At 38.4% G+C, this 15,613-nt stretch overlaps 3 protein-coding genes across 5 annotated transcripts; all 3 read left to right on the forward strand.

Annotated features, from left to right (window-relative positions):
- Window positions 1–1,714: 1,714 nt before the first annotated feature.
- LOC111431946 (transcription factor bHLH13-like) lies at window positions 1,715–4,512 on the forward strand. The gene has a single exon (XM_023068677.1). The coding sequence runs from the start codon at window positions 2,337–2,339 to the stop codon at window positions 4,182–4,184; it is 1,848 nt and encodes a 615-aa protein (XP_022924445.1). The 5' UTR covers window positions 1,715–2,336; the 3' UTR covers window positions 4,185–4,512.
- A 481-nt stretch (window positions 4,513–4,993) lies between these two features.
- LOC111431947 (cytochrome P450 703A2) lies at window positions 4,994–6,889 on the forward strand. The gene is made up of 2 exons (XM_023068678.1): window positions 4,994–6,122; window positions 6,201–6,889. Exons 1-2 carry the CDS (start codon window positions 5,211–5,213, stop codon window positions 6,852–6,854), a joined length of 1,566 nt encoding a protein of 521 aa, XP_022924446.1. The 5' UTR covers window positions 4,994–5,210; the 3' UTR covers window positions 6,855–6,889.
- Window positions 6,890–7,058: 169 nt separating this feature from the next.
- LOC111431944 (lysine-specific demethylase JMJ25) lies at window positions 7,059–15,472 on the forward strand. Of its 3 annotated transcripts, XM_023068676.1 has the most exons (16): window positions 7,059–7,116; window positions 7,263–7,781; window positions 8,011–8,144; window positions 8,309–8,402; window positions 8,524–8,656; window positions 8,750–8,813; window positions 9,472–9,587; window positions 9,672–10,216; window positions 10,324–10,653; window positions 11,278–12,018; window positions 12,102–12,174; window positions 12,247–12,332; window positions 12,615–12,734; window positions 14,226–14,272; window positions 14,442–14,518; window positions 15,438–15,472. In XM_023068676.1, exons 1-15 carry the CDS (start codon window positions 7,114–7,116, stop codon window positions 14,452–14,454), a joined length of 3,018 nt encoding a protein of 1,005 aa, XP_022924444.1. In that variant the 5' UTR covers window positions 7,059–7,113; the 3' UTR covers window positions 14,455–14,518; window positions 15,438–15,472. The 3 variants fall into 3 exon arrangements, with proteins under 3 accessions (XP_022924444.1, XP_022924442.1, XP_022924443.1); XM_023068674.1 differs by lacking the exon at window positions 14,226–14,272; XM_023068675.1 differs by lacking the exon at window positions 14,226–14,272 and having other exon boundaries at window positions 7,060–7,116; window positions 8,017–8,144.
- The last annotated feature ends 141 nt before the right edge of the window (window positions 15,473–15,613 follow it).

Raw genomic sequence — 15,613 nt, forward strand, 5'->3', positions numbered from 1 at the left:
TTTTTTTTTTTTTTTTTTTCCCCTTGTTTTTTTCACTTTCAATATGTCGCTGTCCGGTTTTTCAAACCTTAATCCTATTTGCTTTTGCCTAATCCCACTTTATGTTTTTTTCTAAATAATAAAAAAAAAAATCTTAAATAACAATTTCAGGTCCTTAAACTTTTTTTCAATTTTGGGTAAATAGATATCTAATAAATTGGAATTAAAAAATTAATACACTAAATACAAATTTGAATTTAATAAGATTCTTTTTTTTTTTTTTCCAATTTTTATTATTTGGTAGATCTATGAATGTTAAAAAAAAAAAAAAAAAAATTAAGAGCTAAATTTACAATTTATAGTTTAACTTTATTTATTATTTTATTATATGTTCTTTGTCTCATATCTTCCTGCCTCTCGTATTCATGTTGGGTCCAAATTCGTCAATCAAGATTTCAAATTAATTATAAATTAGAGATTTAGAAACTATTTAATTCACTTTTTGTTTTTGTTTTTTTTTTTTTTAAAAGAAAGCATCTCATTTACATTTTATAATAAGAGTCGTGTTTAAGTTTCCAAGCACATTTTTTTTTAATAAAAGTGAATTAGGCTTTATTTTTTTTCTTTTCAAATTATTCTGACGTTACTCTCGACCTTAATCTAAATTGATTTAATTAGTTTGATAAATTGAAATTTATGTCCCATCTATATTTTATGGTAGGTTTACGACTACAAAAAAGAAGCGCATAGTTTTGAGAGTTATAACAAATGTGTTTTAAATAATTTTTGAAGAAAAAAATTGTTTCATTAATATAGTTATTTTTCAATGAATATGTGTATGAAATTATTGGAGTGAATTTAAATAGTTATAAGTATTGTTAATATAATATATAAAGCTGGTAAAAAATATCATATTTAAAATTAATAATAAAAAAATTGCTATTTAAAGCATTTATTTTCATGTAAGATATATATATATATAAAATGGTTGAGCTAGAAGTATTTAAAACTAACCATTAAATTTATATATATAAAATAATTATTTAGTCCATGAGAATAATAAAGAAGAAATAGGGCCCACACATCAAATATTAGGATTGGTTTCATAATTTCAGATTATTCAAACCTAACTATAGTTAAGTTGTCCCTTTTATTATAGTTTATAAAACTTAAAAAAACATATATTTAATGGACTTTCAACCCATTTGTTTCTTTATTAAATCCACTAATCAAATCATATTTTAAATTAAGGATTATTTTTTTATACAGAAAACCATTGAAAATAAAATTGAAGAGACAGTAGGGGCAAAAGAGTAAATAGAAAGAAAGTAGGGTTAAAAAGAAAAGTTGAAAAGGTCACATGTTGTGCATGGTTTGCGAGTAATTGCGCGTTGCGAGACGATTTTATGTTCCAAATAAAAAAAATAAATAAATAAACATTTTTAATATTTTATTAATTATTATTAGGAAAGGAAAGGAAAAGAAAAGAAAATTGAAATTTATATTTGATCAATTCCTCTGCGATGAATAGAAATCTCAGGTGCCGCTGTGGAAACAAACGGCCACAACATAATCGCCGACTACTTCTGAAACTCGCAACTAAATATATCCAATACGCCTTTAACCATGGTTGACATTTGACTCCTCGTATTTTCATTTTACTTAACCATGGTTTAGGGTATTTCTCGTGCACAATGAGGGGCGGCACCGAAGCGCAGGGGGGGATAAAAGAAAAGAAAAAGAAAAAGAAACGGTTTTCCGATTTTCCATTTCCCATTTGCCTCGCCTTTCTCGTTTTCGATTCCCATTTTCAAGTCTTTCACTTCGCCATTCTGGAAAACAGAGAAAGAAAAACAGGGTTTTTTATTCTTCTTTTCTTTCTTTCGTTCGTTTATTTTGTCGCGTGAAATAACTGCTTGAGGCTGCCAAGAAAATAAATCTTTTCTCCTCGATTCAGCCTGTCGCTTTCCTGGGAATGTTTATAGCCCTCCAAGTTTCTTTCCCTCTTGCCTTATCTCACCATCTTCTTTTCGGCACATTTCGCATGCTCACTACCGGTCGGTTCTCTATCTTTATCTCTATCTTTCCTGTTTCCTGGGTTTTTGGGTGATTGATTTTTGTATTGGGTTTCTTTTTTTTAGTATCTGGGGTTTTGTTAATTTTTCCTGATTTGCGAGATCTAGGGAATGTTTTTGTTGATGCTGTTGTGGGTAGAGGATTAATTTTGTTGGGGTTATTTTATAATGGTTTGAGGAATTCTCGAGTTTTTGGATTGAGATTTGATCTGGGGTTTTGTAATTTTTGAAGCGTGTGTGTGTGTGATTGTATCTTGGCTCTGGGGGGGGGGGGGTTTAGAGATGAAGATTGAAGATGGGTTGCGGAGTGTTGGTGGGAAGGATGAGGATAAGACAGTGGTTGCTGCTGTTTTGGGGACTCGGGCTTTTAATTACTTGATGTCTTGCTCTGTTTCGAATGAGAATCTGTTTATGGCTGTGAGGAACGAGGCGAATTTGCAGAACAAGCTGTCGGATCTGGTGGAGAGACCCAACGCTTCGAATTTTAGCTGGAACTATGCAATTTTCTGGCAACTTTCCCATTCAAATTCTGGGGACTGGGTTTTGGGATGGGGAGATGGATTGTGTAGAGATCCTAGGGAAGGAGAGGAAACGGAAGCTACACAGATTCTTAGTCTTCGGCTTGAAGACGAGAGCCAACAGAGGATGAAGAAAACAGCACTGCAGAAGCTTCACACGCTGTTTGGAGGCTCTGATGAGGACAATTACGCCCTTGGATTGGACAGAGTCACTGATACTGAGATGTTTTTTCTTGCTTCCATGTATTTCTCCTTCCCTAGTGGAGAGGGGGGCCCTGGGAAGTGTTTGGCGTCCAGGAAACATATCTGGCTTTTGGATGTGCTCAATTCGCCATCGGAGTATTGTGTGAGATCGTATCTGGCAAAATCCGCCGGGATTCGGACGGTTGTTCTGGTGCCAACCGATGTCGGAGTAGTTGAATTGGGTTCTGTGAGATCTGTGAGTGAGAGCTTAGAGTTGGTGCAGTTGGTTAGATCATTGTTTTCATCCCAACCTTCCCTCGACCGAGTGAGGTCGTCGGCAACAATGTCCATGATGGCTGAAAGAAAAGATGAAAACGCCCCATTTGTGAGTTTGGGAATTGCTGAAAGAGGAGGGGGGAATCCTAAGGTTTTTGGGCAGACTTTGAACTCGGGGAACCTGGGTCGATCTCATTTCAGAGAGAAACTGGCGATTAGGAAGATGGATGATAGGTCATGGGAAGCATGTGCCAATGGAGGTAGAATTCAGTTTCAAAGCCCCCGAAATGGCCTTCGCAGTCCGAGTTTGGCACATGTTCATGGTCTCAAGCAAGGGAACACTACAGAAGTTTATGGCTCTCCAACTCCACCAGCAAATAATAATCACGAGCAGCTAGTCAATGGAGTTAGAGATGAATATTGTCTCAATCCCTATCAGTCGCAAAAGCTGGCCCAAATGCAAATTGATTTTTCTGGAGCAACATCGAGGCCTTCTGTGATTAACCGTGTAGGTGTGGATTCGGAGCATTCAGATGTAGAGCCTCAATGCAAAGAAGAGGGGCCTGGCACCGATGAAAGACGACCTCGCAAACGAGGCAGAAAGCCTGCAAATGGCAGGGAGGAACCACTGAATCACGTTGAGGCAGAGAGGCAGCGCCGTGAAAAGTTGAACCAACGGTTCTATGCTTTACGAGCTGTTGTGCCCAATATCTCGAAAATGGACAAAGCTTCATTGCTGGGAGATGCCATTGCTTACATTAACGAGCTTCAAACAAAAGTGAAGGCCATGGAAGTTGAACGTGAGAAATCGGGGGTCACCTCAAGTGAAGCAACCCCGTCGGAGGTGAACCCAGAAATTGAAAAGAAAGACCAATTCCTTGATGTCGATATCGACATTGAAGCTGGTCATGACGAAGTGATCGTGAAGGTTAGCTGCCCATTAGAGTCACATCCTGCATCAAGAGTAATCAAGGCCATGAAAGAGGCTCAGATCAACGTTGTTGATTCAAAACTGTGTGAAGCAAATGATACGGTCGTGCACACATTTGTGATAAAGTCTCCGGGATCGGAGCAGTTGACGAAGGAACAGTTGATAGCTGCATTTTCCCGGGACTCGACTCCGTTACACCCTCCGCTATCAACAGTTGGGTAAGTAGCAGAAGAAGTAGAGTAACATAGTTGCATACATATATAGATTGATTAGAGTATGGTAGTGAGAAGAGGCGAAAGTGAAAAGCTTGTTGTTGTTCAGAAGTTTTGATTACAGCAGCAGGTATTGTTGTTTAGGCAAATAACTATTTATGATTAACCAAGTAGGAGAGCAGAATGTGTGGTGTTAATAGTACACATTGTTATTATGGTAACTATTTTGTGTCGGAATGAATCTGTAAGTTAGGGAGTTGTTGTTTTGGGTTATTAAGAATCTCCGGAACTGTGTACGTTGTTTTTAATGTCAACTCCCCAAATTCTTTTGTTCCTTACTCTTTGTGCACCATCAAAGACTGTCGGTATCAGAATGAGTAGCTGTTTGCCATTTTGGATTGTTGTTTAATTTCTATTTTGGTCAGTCGGGTTGTGTTTATTTTGGTCAGTCGGAGTCGGGTTGTGTTTATTTTGGTCAGTCGGGTTCAAAAGATGAGGATGAAAAGTGAAGGAAATAAAAGAGAATAATTTAGAAAAAGGAATATGAAAGGTAGTGGTCACAATGGTGGGATGTGATGCATGTGAATTGCTTTTGGTTCTTTTATTTTATTTTTATATTTTGAAAAAGAAAAAAAAAAAAGAAAAAAAAGAAAAAAAAAAAAAAACCCAATTCCAGTAATTCTTCTTTCACCACCATTTTTAAACGTTTCAAACTATTTGAAACTAACTCATGTAGTGAATGGAGGACAGATTGACAAATAACACACTTGTGGAGTATTAGAGGTTATTGTCAATTGTTGTACAGATGAGGGACTAAAGAGTAAACACATCCCAAACCTCATGTCTCACCAACCAATTCACCAGCTCCATAGCACGATCTTTGCTCTCTCACAAAACCACCAAATACAAAAACAAAGAACATGAAGAAGAAATCCAAAGAACATGCCACAATTTTCCCGCTAACCCAATCGCTATGATTTAAATTTACAATCACTACTACACTCTCACCCCCACAAAACCACACCAATCCCATCTCATGGATTTCATCGCTTTTGCTCTCGCCATTCTCTTTACAGCCCTCCTACGATCTCTGTGCCTCAAATTATTCACCAACCCCAGAAATCTCCCTCCCGGCCCCCCTCGCTGGCCCATCGTTGGCAACCTCCTCCACCTCACCCACCTTCCCCACCGCGACATGGCGGCGCTGTCTCGAAAGTACGGCCCACTCGTCTACCTGAAGCTCGGCAGCGTCGACGCCATCACCACTGACGACCCCACCACTATCCGCGAGATCCTCCTTCAACAGGACGACGTTTTCGCCTCCCGGCCGAGGACTCTCGCCGCCGTGCATCTCGCCTACGGCTGCAATGACGTCGCGTTGGCTCCTTTCGGGCCCAATTGGAAGCGGATGAGGAGGATTTGTATGGAGCATCTTCTCACCAGCAAGCGGCTCGAGTCGTTCTCGACCCATCGGGCCTCGGAGGCCCAACATTTGGTCCGAGATGTTTGGGCCCGAGCCCAGAGTGGAAAGGCTGTGAACTTGAGGGAGGTTTTAGGGGGGTTTTCGATGAACAATGTGACTAGGATGTTGGTCGGGAAGCAGTACTTCGGGGGAGGATCTGCAGGCCCAAGTGAGGCTATGGAGTTTATACACATAACCCATGAGTTGTTTAGGCTGTTGGGTGTGATCTATTTGGGAGATTATTTGCCATTTTGGAGGTGGGTGGATCCTCATGGGTGCGAAGACAAGATGAGGCAAGTGGAGAAGCAAGTGGATGAGTTTCACTCCAAGATCATCCAAGAACATAGGATGGAGAGGAAGAGAAGGGAAGCTCATGGAGAACAAGATGATGATGCAAATATGGACTTTGTCGATGTTTTGCTGTCATTGCCCGGCGAGGACGGGAAGGAACATATGGATGACGCCGAAATCAAAGCCCTGATTCAAGTAAGCTCTTTATAAATGGAAACCCCAAATTTTAAGTTTTTTAAGTTTTAATTTTCATGTGTTATTTGTATGATCCAGGATATGATTGCAGCAGCGACTGACACATCAGCTGTAACTAACGAATGGGCAATGGCAGAAGTGATCAAACATCCACGTGTTCTTGCAAAGGTCCAAGAAGAGCTTCATACTGTCGTGGGTCCTGATCGATTGGTGTTGGAATCAGATTTGGTTCATCTCAATTACCTACGGTGCGTTGTACGAGAGACTTTTCGCATGCATCCAGCCGGTCCATTTTTAATTCCTCACGAATCACTACGTGACACCAAAATCCATGGATATGATATCCCTGCCAAGACTCGAATCTTCATCAACACTCATGGATTGGGTCGAAATACGAAAATTTGGGATAACGTGGACGAGTTTAGACCCGAGAGACATTGGGCAACCGATGGGATGATGAGTAATAGAGTGGAGATAAGCCATGGAGCTGATTTTAAGATCCTACCATTTAGTGCTGGCAAGCGAAAGTGTCCCGGCGCTCCGCTTGGAGTGACATTAGTGTTGATGGGTTTGGCTCAGTTATTTCACTCTTTTGATTGGGCTCCACCGGAAGGAATGAGCCCACGAGACATTGATACCAACGAGGTGTATGGGATGACAATGCCCAAAGCTCATCCCTTAATGGCCATTGCTAGGCCACGCTTGCCTGCTCATGTGTATCAATCTAAATAAAATGAAGCTTGAAGTTGTTAATATTCGTATTCAAATCACCTCGAGGTTGTTCAAAATAAAATGAAGATAATGACGAAAAAAGAATTAAAAGATATAATTGAGATTTAAAGAGAGAGATTCGATTTAAATTTTGAGATATAAACTCCACGAATAAACTTGGTAACTTATTCGATTTAAATTCGTTTCCGCGCTCACTTTATTGCACCCAGATCCGCTGATCCGCTGATCCGCTTCCCGCTCTTTAGATTTTCCCATTATCATGGTTTATGCTCACACCTTCCTTCTTCCTCCCAATTTTCCTATGATTCATCGTTCACTAGTGCCATTGCAGTCCTTCATCCACCTGCATACGCCCTTCATCTTCTCTATTGAATAACAATCTCTTCTCTGTCCACTCTTTTTTAGCAGAATTGCGGTTCGATTCATGGTCTTGCTGGAACCCTTGTTGTGCCTTCCGATATGGATATGGACTCGTCGGACGCTCTCCGCTGCAAGTGTAACGATGGTGCTCGGTGGCGGTGCAAGGAGTTGGCTTCGCCTGGGAAATCGTATTGTGAAAGGCACTTGATCCAACTCATGAAGCGAAGTCTGAATAGAGTGCGGAATTCTGGAGACGGAGGTTGCTGTTCTGGCGATGGTAGAGTATCGGCGAACAGGAAGGAGGTGAGAGGTGTGAGATTTGGATCGCAAGGGAAAGAGACTGAGGATGAGCTGGAGCGGAATGGACGTCTGGTGAGGAAGAAGAACAGGAAGCTGTCTAACATTCATTTTAAGGATGTTACAATCTCGAGTGATTCTGGAAAACCTCAATTCACGGCTTCCAAATTGAGCCACGGAAAGAATGGGGCCGATTCTGCGGAAAGACAAGGCACGTCTACGAAGCGTAAGAGGAATCATGTTGTGGCGAATGGAAAATCGGTCGAGACGGTAAATTCAAAGCTCTATATTAATTTACCCTTTCGTTTTGTTTCTAAAGAATGTTCTACTCCTTGTATCAAAGTTGGATGTAAAGTGTTGTTCTATTCAGTTTTGTGATGAAAAATGCTGCTCCATAGTATGGTGATTGGTGAATGATTTTTTGGACTTCAATCAGAGTTCAAATACGCGAAGTTGTGAAAGCCTGTTTCTGGTTTGTTTTGAATGAATAAACTTTCAGGTGCAGGATATGCCAAATAAAAAGAATGGTGGGAGTTTGATGTGCCATCAGTGTCAGAAGAGCGATAAAAGTGGGGTTGTCATTTGTTCGAATTGCCACAGAAAAAGGTTTTGCTATCAGTGTATTGAACGATGGTAAGAAGAACGATTAATTCTAGCTCGTATCCTCTGCAGCTAGCATGGCTCAAACATAATTTTAGGCTTGCTTGCTTGCTTTTAGCCATTTTTAGATGTTGTCATAATGAGGATGTCAAGTTAAAACTCTTGAAAATGGTGTTTTTTATTTTTTAATGAAACAGGTACCCTGACAGAACAAGGGAAGATGTTGAGAATGCATGTCCCTGTTGCCGTGGTCACTGTAATTGCAAGGCTTGCTTAAGAGAGTTTGTTGAGGCAAAGCTTTCTCTCAACTTGTGCCCTCATTTTCCAGTAACTTGAAGTTTGGCAGTTGTCGATGTATAATTACACAATTTCTGTGGTTGTTTTATGCTAATGTATAATGTTGTATTGACAGTTTGCCCCTAAAGAATTGGATGCAAGTGTGAAAGTAGAGCGATTAAAATTCCTGCTGTATAAGGTTCTGCCCATTCTCAGGCATATTCAAAGGGAACAGAGTTATGAACTAGAGGTTGAATGCAATATAAAGGGTATATTGCTTTAAACAATTTGGTTTTGAGATAATAAACTTCACTTATAGATATTGTTATTAAATGAGCAATCTAATTCTTTGTGGGTTTCAGGTGCTCGATTGAAAGAAGTGGATATAAAAAGAATAAAACTGGATCAAACAGAGCGCATGTATTGGTATATTTTCAAACTTATTATTGTTATTACTTTATTACCACGATCACTTGAATCTAAATATTATTCTGTAAGTACTTGCTATACATTACCACGATCACTTGAGTCTAAATATTATTCTGTAAGTACTTGCTATACATTACCGATCACTTGAATCTAAATACCACGATCATTCATAAGTTCTATTACCTATTAATTAATATTATTCATTACATTTCTACTTATGAACTTGAAGCCCGAAGACCCCTTGGATTTGTCCTAGTTGTAATGGGATCAAAATCCATTGTCAACCTCGTTGGGTTGGGTGATATTCCAAGTGTCCAACTGAATTGACGGATGAGTGGTGATGTTCCAGTTTTAACTTTTAACTCCCAAACAAGCACATACACACATAAATGTATGTGGATACAAGTTGGAATTTCGAATGTTTATATATTGTTTATATACTAGTTGTCAACATTTGTCTTTATTGCATTTATCCTTTTTCTTTACGGTTTAACGAGTCTGTCTCCTATATAAGAAGACATGCACATATTTGTATGTAACAAAATATTCTCATTTTCTCGAACTTAAGAATATACAATTTTTGAAAATGCATCCATACATTCTAGAAAATGCATACTCTCACTTCCCCCCTGAAAAACATGTTTTTATTTGACAGCGACAGTTGCAACACTTCGATCTTCAATTTTTATAGAAGCTGCTTCAACCCAAACTGTTCTTACGATCTCTGTCTTAGCTGCTGTAAGGAGCTGAGGGAAAGTTTCCATTCTGAAGGTAGCAAAATAAATATTTATTTCCAACTATTTAGAAATAAATTGTCTAGCCAACAACTTCAAGAGTGCATCAATGTGCTGGCAGGAAGAGAGTGTCAGTTGACATCCACATCTAAGACTTCTATAGGTGGCACGTCGTCAAGTTTCCAGGTTTGGAGTCCTAATCCTGATGGTAGTATACCGTGTCCTCCAAAACAACGTGGGGGTTGTGGAATTGCAAATTTGGAGTTGAGACGTTCCCTTAAAGCTGATTGGGCTGCAAAGTTAATAGAAGGAGCAGAGGGGTTTACAAGTGATTACAAAGTATCTGATAGTTGTTCTTCTGAAGTCTGTTCGTCATGCTGTTTTAACAATAATGAAGTCAGACAAGCAGCTTTCAGGGAAAATAGTCACGACAACTTCTTATACTCCCCAAATGCTGATGATGTAATGGATGATGGTGTTAACCATTTTCAAAGGCACTGGATGAAGGGTGAACCTGTTATTGTCAGAAATGTTCTTGACAAGACATCCGGTCTTAGTTGGGAGCCTATGGTTATGTGGAGAGCTTTTAGACAAACAGGTGCAAATGCCAAGTTCAAAGAGGAGACATGCAGTGTGAAGGCCATTGATTGCTTTGATTGGTGTGAGGTTAGTTAATTGCATTGGAGTTATATTGGTACTTGAAACGCCGAATAATTTTAATATATCCTTCTAAGTCCTTGTAGTATGTGTTATTGACATGTCATTTTCTGTAGGTAGTGATAAATATCCACCAGTTTTTTGTGGGTTACTTAGAAGGCCGTATGCACAGAAATGGATGGCCAGAAATGTTGAAACTGAAGGATTGGCCTTCATCAACTTCATTTGAGGAGCGTTTGCCTAGGCATTGTGCCGAATTTATTGCAGCACTTCCTTACAGCGAATATACCCACCCAAAATATGGTCTTCTGAATCTTGCTACCAAACTTCCTGAAGGCTCACTGAAGCCTGATATGGGACCCAAAACTTATATTGCATATGGATTCCAGGAGGAGCTGAGCAGAGGCGACTCTGTAACAAAGCTTCACTGCGATATGTCTGATGCGGTAATTCTTTAGTCCTTCCATTCCACATATCGTTTTTCCACTTTCGTATAGAAAATTTTTTCTGCCTATTTTGTTGATAAGCCACGTAACCGCGCACACATAAAAATAAAAAGGAACAAACTCATTTTGTGCATAATCAGTGGTACAGGTGGATTTAGGCAGCCCTTAGCTTCTTGTTGTTTTATTTCATCTTGTACCCTTTCTTGAAATTAGTTTATTTTGTTAAAATAAACATGAAGTATATGGGCGATCTACTGAGTTCTAGAAACCTAGAATTTTAGTTTATCAAGGTACGCGGAAAAAAGGAGAAATCCTTTAAATCCGTGCTTCCTCTGAACTCTTGATTACCTATACAGTATACTGTAATCTGAAAAACTTCTGATATGTAATTAAGTGATTGTTGACTAATTAATGCACGAACACGAGTTCTTTAGCAAACATCTTATTATTTATGAGCTTGCCAGTCAGATTATAAATTGAAGCGTTTAATCTAGTTATATGTTTTTTGCCTGCACGAGAGAGTATCATACTGCATCTCCAAGCATATCATTCTCAGATAATGATTGTTATTGTATCTAATCTTTTTGCTCAGCATTGCTTATCGTGACAATAACTTTGGTAAAGGTAAATGTACTGACTCATACAAATAAAGTTAATATTAAGCGTTGGCAACGAGATTTCATTGAAAAGAGGCAAAAACGTTTTGCTGCTGAAGATCGTTCTGAACTCTATGGTGGAATAAAAAGCACATTTGATGATACAAAAAGGGATTCTGAATGTGTACAAAATAAGGTTGCAGATCAGAAATCATGCATGGCGGGTTTATTTGCAACTATTAGAAAAGGAGTTACAAAACCTGTCAAATGTGCCAATAAGGATCCATTAATGATTCAAAAACCAAGAGGAGAATCAAAGTCCCAGAGCAGAAAACAATTTGACGAACATGAGTATAACTCTTCCAAATTAACCGGTGTTACTATCAGAAATTCATCTGTAGACACGTTCAGTACCGGTGCTTTGGATAATATCTTTTGTCCAAATGGACCTAAGACTGCTCATAAAGTAGCTATTGCATGCACACCCAGTCAGCAATGTGGCCAATCTTCTAATGATACAAGTAAAATCTTTAATGAAAAATGTGATTCAGAAAAAGCCTCAGGGCGCAATGAAGTTAATGATCCAACATCAAAAGATTCAATTACGGATGGGGCAGATAGTCACTTAGAAAAGAACGAAAAAATGGAGGTTGCCACGGGTGGAGCTGTTTGGGACATTTTCCGTAGGCAGGATGTTCCCAAGTTACTCAAGTACTTGGACAAGCACCAGAAGGAATTTCGTCATATGGAGTGTAAACCTGTAAATTCTGTAAGTACTTGCTCTGCTTAGTGTTAGCTTCATAAAATGCTCTGTTCAGGTGATCGATTGCATCCATTCTGTGCTTTCTACAGCTTGTTCATCCAATTCATGATCAGACCGTTTTCTTTAATGCAAAACACAAGAAGCAGCTGAAGGAGGAGTTTGGTAACTGTTCTTTCCTTATCCCACTGCTTTGCCTATACTTATAGTTATTTTAATTTCTAGACCTATATGTAGGTGTTGAACCCTGGACATTTGAACAGTTCATTGGTGAGGCAGTTTTCATTCCGGCAGGATGCCCTCATCAAGTGCGAAATAGACAAGTATTGACAAGCTACCATCTATTTAGATTCTAACCAATATTTTGTAGTGGTGTAATTTTGCTTGATAGTTGATTGAACTGAGTGAACAAGGCAATCACAAAAGTTTGAATGAATAGGGAGATTGGAGTTGTCTGGATATGTCTTAGCTTTTATAAAAATGACTTTAGAACTTCGGTCATTCGTTTGGATATCCAGTTATATTTGCCATGAATCTCATATTTTGGTTTCCTTTAATTATATTTTCAAGTTTTATTTAATTCTACATGTTTTCAACTAATTCAGTCATGCATAAAAGTGGCTATGGACTTTGTATCCCCGGAAAATGTGGAAGAATGCTTTCGATTAACTGAAGAGTTCCGTTTCCTCCCAAAAAACCATAGAGCTAAGGAAGACAAATTGGAGGTACCTTTATTTTCCACTACTTAATTTCCCGGTTTTTATAATTTAGTTGTATCTTTATTTGAGAGGAGCTTTGCATTTGGAATGTTTTTATTTACGTGTATTCTAATTAAGAATTTAAGAGATTGCACTTGAATAGATTCTTCTTTGTTTATCAGTCAAGGGTCTTGAGTTCTGTTTGAGATAGTTTTATTGTGATATAAACTAGAATTACTTCATGTTCCTAATTGTTTGGTATACGTAGTCAGTCTTAGTTGTTTGGTATCTTTGACTCACGGTAGCCATTTCCTAGTTGTTTGGTTTCAGTTTGAACTAAAAGAATTGGTGTAAAAGGTGCAGAGGCCTTTGGTGTCCCCTCAAGTCAAGAATTGGGGAGATTTGCTTACTTAGGTGGTTCACTATCGCTAGAAATAAAACCTCAGGACTTGGATGGGCATTCGATGAAGTCATGGTGAGATTGTCCTAAATATGCTTGGAGTTGGAAGGGTTGGAAGTAACCAGCTAGAGGCAGTGCCAATGTCGTGTTTTGCTTGCAGATTGAACATTCTTCGCCGTTCTTTTGATGTCCATTACATCCATTGCCAATAAAGCTCACAATAATCATTTATAAGTTCACAAGAAAACTTGAGTAGCCATCAGAAGTCAAGATCGGAAGAAACTGGAAGGGTAATCCAGGGTAAAGGCGAGACAAATGAGTGATGACTAACCCATATATTGTGGTTCGCCATGAGTCAAGGCTGTAAACATGGTCTAGAGTCTGGACTCTCGATTTTCAATTAGATCACATTACAGGAGCCATATGAGGATTGGTTGCCAGTGCCTCCTACTTTGTGATTTTCTGAAAAGGTATGCATGAATGGATAATGTGTTCTGAGGGAATGGATTGTTGAGATAGTGTACCCGCACCTTTACCCCAACCTTGGCTGAAATTCTGTTTCAAAATTGCACCCTATTATAATTTCACAATCCATAATTGTACTAAGGTCAGTATGGCATAATTCACCTTGATCAGTTTGGAGGATGAAATGACGATGAAGGAAATAATGACACCATATTTGGTTTGAATAGCTAACAGAATGTATTAAAAGGCTCTCGAGGCTTTTGCCTTGAGGCGCCTAAAGGTAAGACTCTAACCTTTAGCCTTGAGACTTGCCCCTTCTTTTAACCTTAAGTTTTATACCTCTCGTAAAAGAGGCTTACGCCTCTGTCATAATGCATTGTGGCTTAAAGTTTCTACACCTCATGTAATGATTAGAATAATATTAATTTGCCTCGTCAGGAGTCAGTATGGCTCTTCGTGAAACCAAATATGTTCATGATGAAAAAATGAGATGGTGGAAAGAAGTGGATGTATCATTCAATGGTTTTATATATAGGTTGAAATAGAGATTTAAAGAAAAATATCTGATCCACAACTAGTTCTTATTTTGGCATTTAATTAATTTATGGTCACTTTTATGCTTCGTTAGTTATTTGCATTTTGTCCATTGGCAGGTCAAAAAGATGATACTTTATGCTGCAAGTTCAGCTATCAGAGATAGGTTGAAATAGAGATTTAAAGAAATAGCGAATCACAATGGTTTTATATATAGGTTGAAATAGAGATTTAAAGAAAAATATCTGATCCACAACTAGTTCTTATTTTGGCATTTAATTAATTTATGGTCACTTTTATGCTTCGTTAGTTATTTGCATTTTGTCCATTGGCAGGTCAAAAAGATGATACTTTATGCTGCAAGTTCAGCTATCAGAGAGATCAGGGAATTGCTGTTAAAGCTTTGACTGAGGTTTGCTTTATTTTTTATGACGTGTGTGATTTTGAGTCTTGAAATTGTGATTCGCTACAATGGTTTTAACAACTCACCCTCTCCGATCCCTTGCTTAGCTCTTTCTGGTTCAGTTGAATTATTCCATTGGGATACACGGAAGTAGGTTAAAGAGCTACCTGTTAACCTTTTGCTTGTTTTGGTTCATAGTTTGTGGGTGTGCTTGAAATTGAATTTTCATAGCTTACAGTAACATGCTCGCTTATATTAACCTTTCTTGAGCTTCATCTTGAATTCCTACTGTTGATGCTGGCCCAATATTATGGTGTTGGTCCCAACGCTTACTCAGCCTGCTTCTTGCACCAAATCAATCGAATGCAAATATTAGATTTCCTTTACTTTTGGTTCTTGATTGCAACTCTTCTCCGATTATTTGCATTTTCTTCTTTTATCTTTTTATTTATTTTTATTTCTGTTGTATTCTTTTTCTTTCATGTATATACACAATGCCACTTAGTTATGGCTGCATGTTATATTTGGAAACAAAAAAGATTATTTATTCGTCATCTTCTTCATTGATTCCATCTACATGATATCGGAGCAAGAGCAATATTCTTGTTAAACCTCCTGTTTGAGTTTGTAATTGCTATTAATTTTTTTTTTATTCTTCTTATTTTTATCTGTTTTCTCAGTTCTTTTAGTATATGTACTGAACCCTATCATATTGTGATGCATGCTGTTTACTAGGATTGCCCTACATTTATATGCGGCCTCCGCTTTATTTTAGGGATACTGAAATAAAAAATATTCGTTTCTTCTTCTTCCCTCTTTTTCTCTGTTTGATTGTTTCATTATAATCCTGATTGTATGGGTCTTTGGGCGTCTGGTTCAATCATGGCCAAACAGTCAACTAATCTCTTGGTCTTGGAATAAATTGCAGAAATTCTTCAAATATCCTTTTGAGTAACACGGAGAAATATAGACGCTTCGATCCTCCCAGTTACCAACCACATACCTCAATGGACAAAATTACTTGCAGTGTTGGTAGGCCGTGATGATGTTTATATGCGGAAAGGTGAGGATAACTACATCTATGGAGCAACTATGAAGTCAGCT

Source organism: Cucurbita moschata, unplaced genomic scaffold (assembly GCF_002738365.1).
Source record: "Cucurbita moschata cultivar Rifu unplaced genomic scaffold, Cmos_1.0 Cmo_Scf00037, whole genome shotgun sequence".
NCBI classification, from domain to species: domain Eukaryota; kingdom Viridiplantae; phylum Streptophyta; class Magnoliopsida; order Cucurbitales; family Cucurbitaceae; genus Cucurbita; species Cucurbita moschata.

Coding starts and splice junctions, on each gene's coding strand:
- LOC111431946 (XM_023068677.1), top strand. CDS start 2,337: ATGAAGATTGAAGATGGGTTGCGGAGTGTTGGTGGGAAGGATGAGGAT.
- LOC111431947 (XM_023068678.1), top strand. CDS start 5,211: ATGGATTTCATCGCTTTTGCTCTCGCCATTCTCTTTACAGCCCTCCTA. Junction 6,123..6,200: donor AAATCAAAGCCCTGATTCAA/GTAAGCTCTTTA, acceptor TGTATGATCCAG/GATATGATTGCAGCAGCGAC.
- LOC111431944 (XM_023068674.1), top strand. Junction 7,782..8,010: donor ATGGAAAATCGGTCGAGACG/GTAAATTCAAAG, acceptor ATAAACTTTCAG/GTGCAGGATATGCCAAATAA. Junction 8,145..8,308: donor TATCAGTGTATTGAACGATG/GTAAGAAGAACG, acceptor TTAATGAAACAG/GTACCCTGACAGAACAAGGG.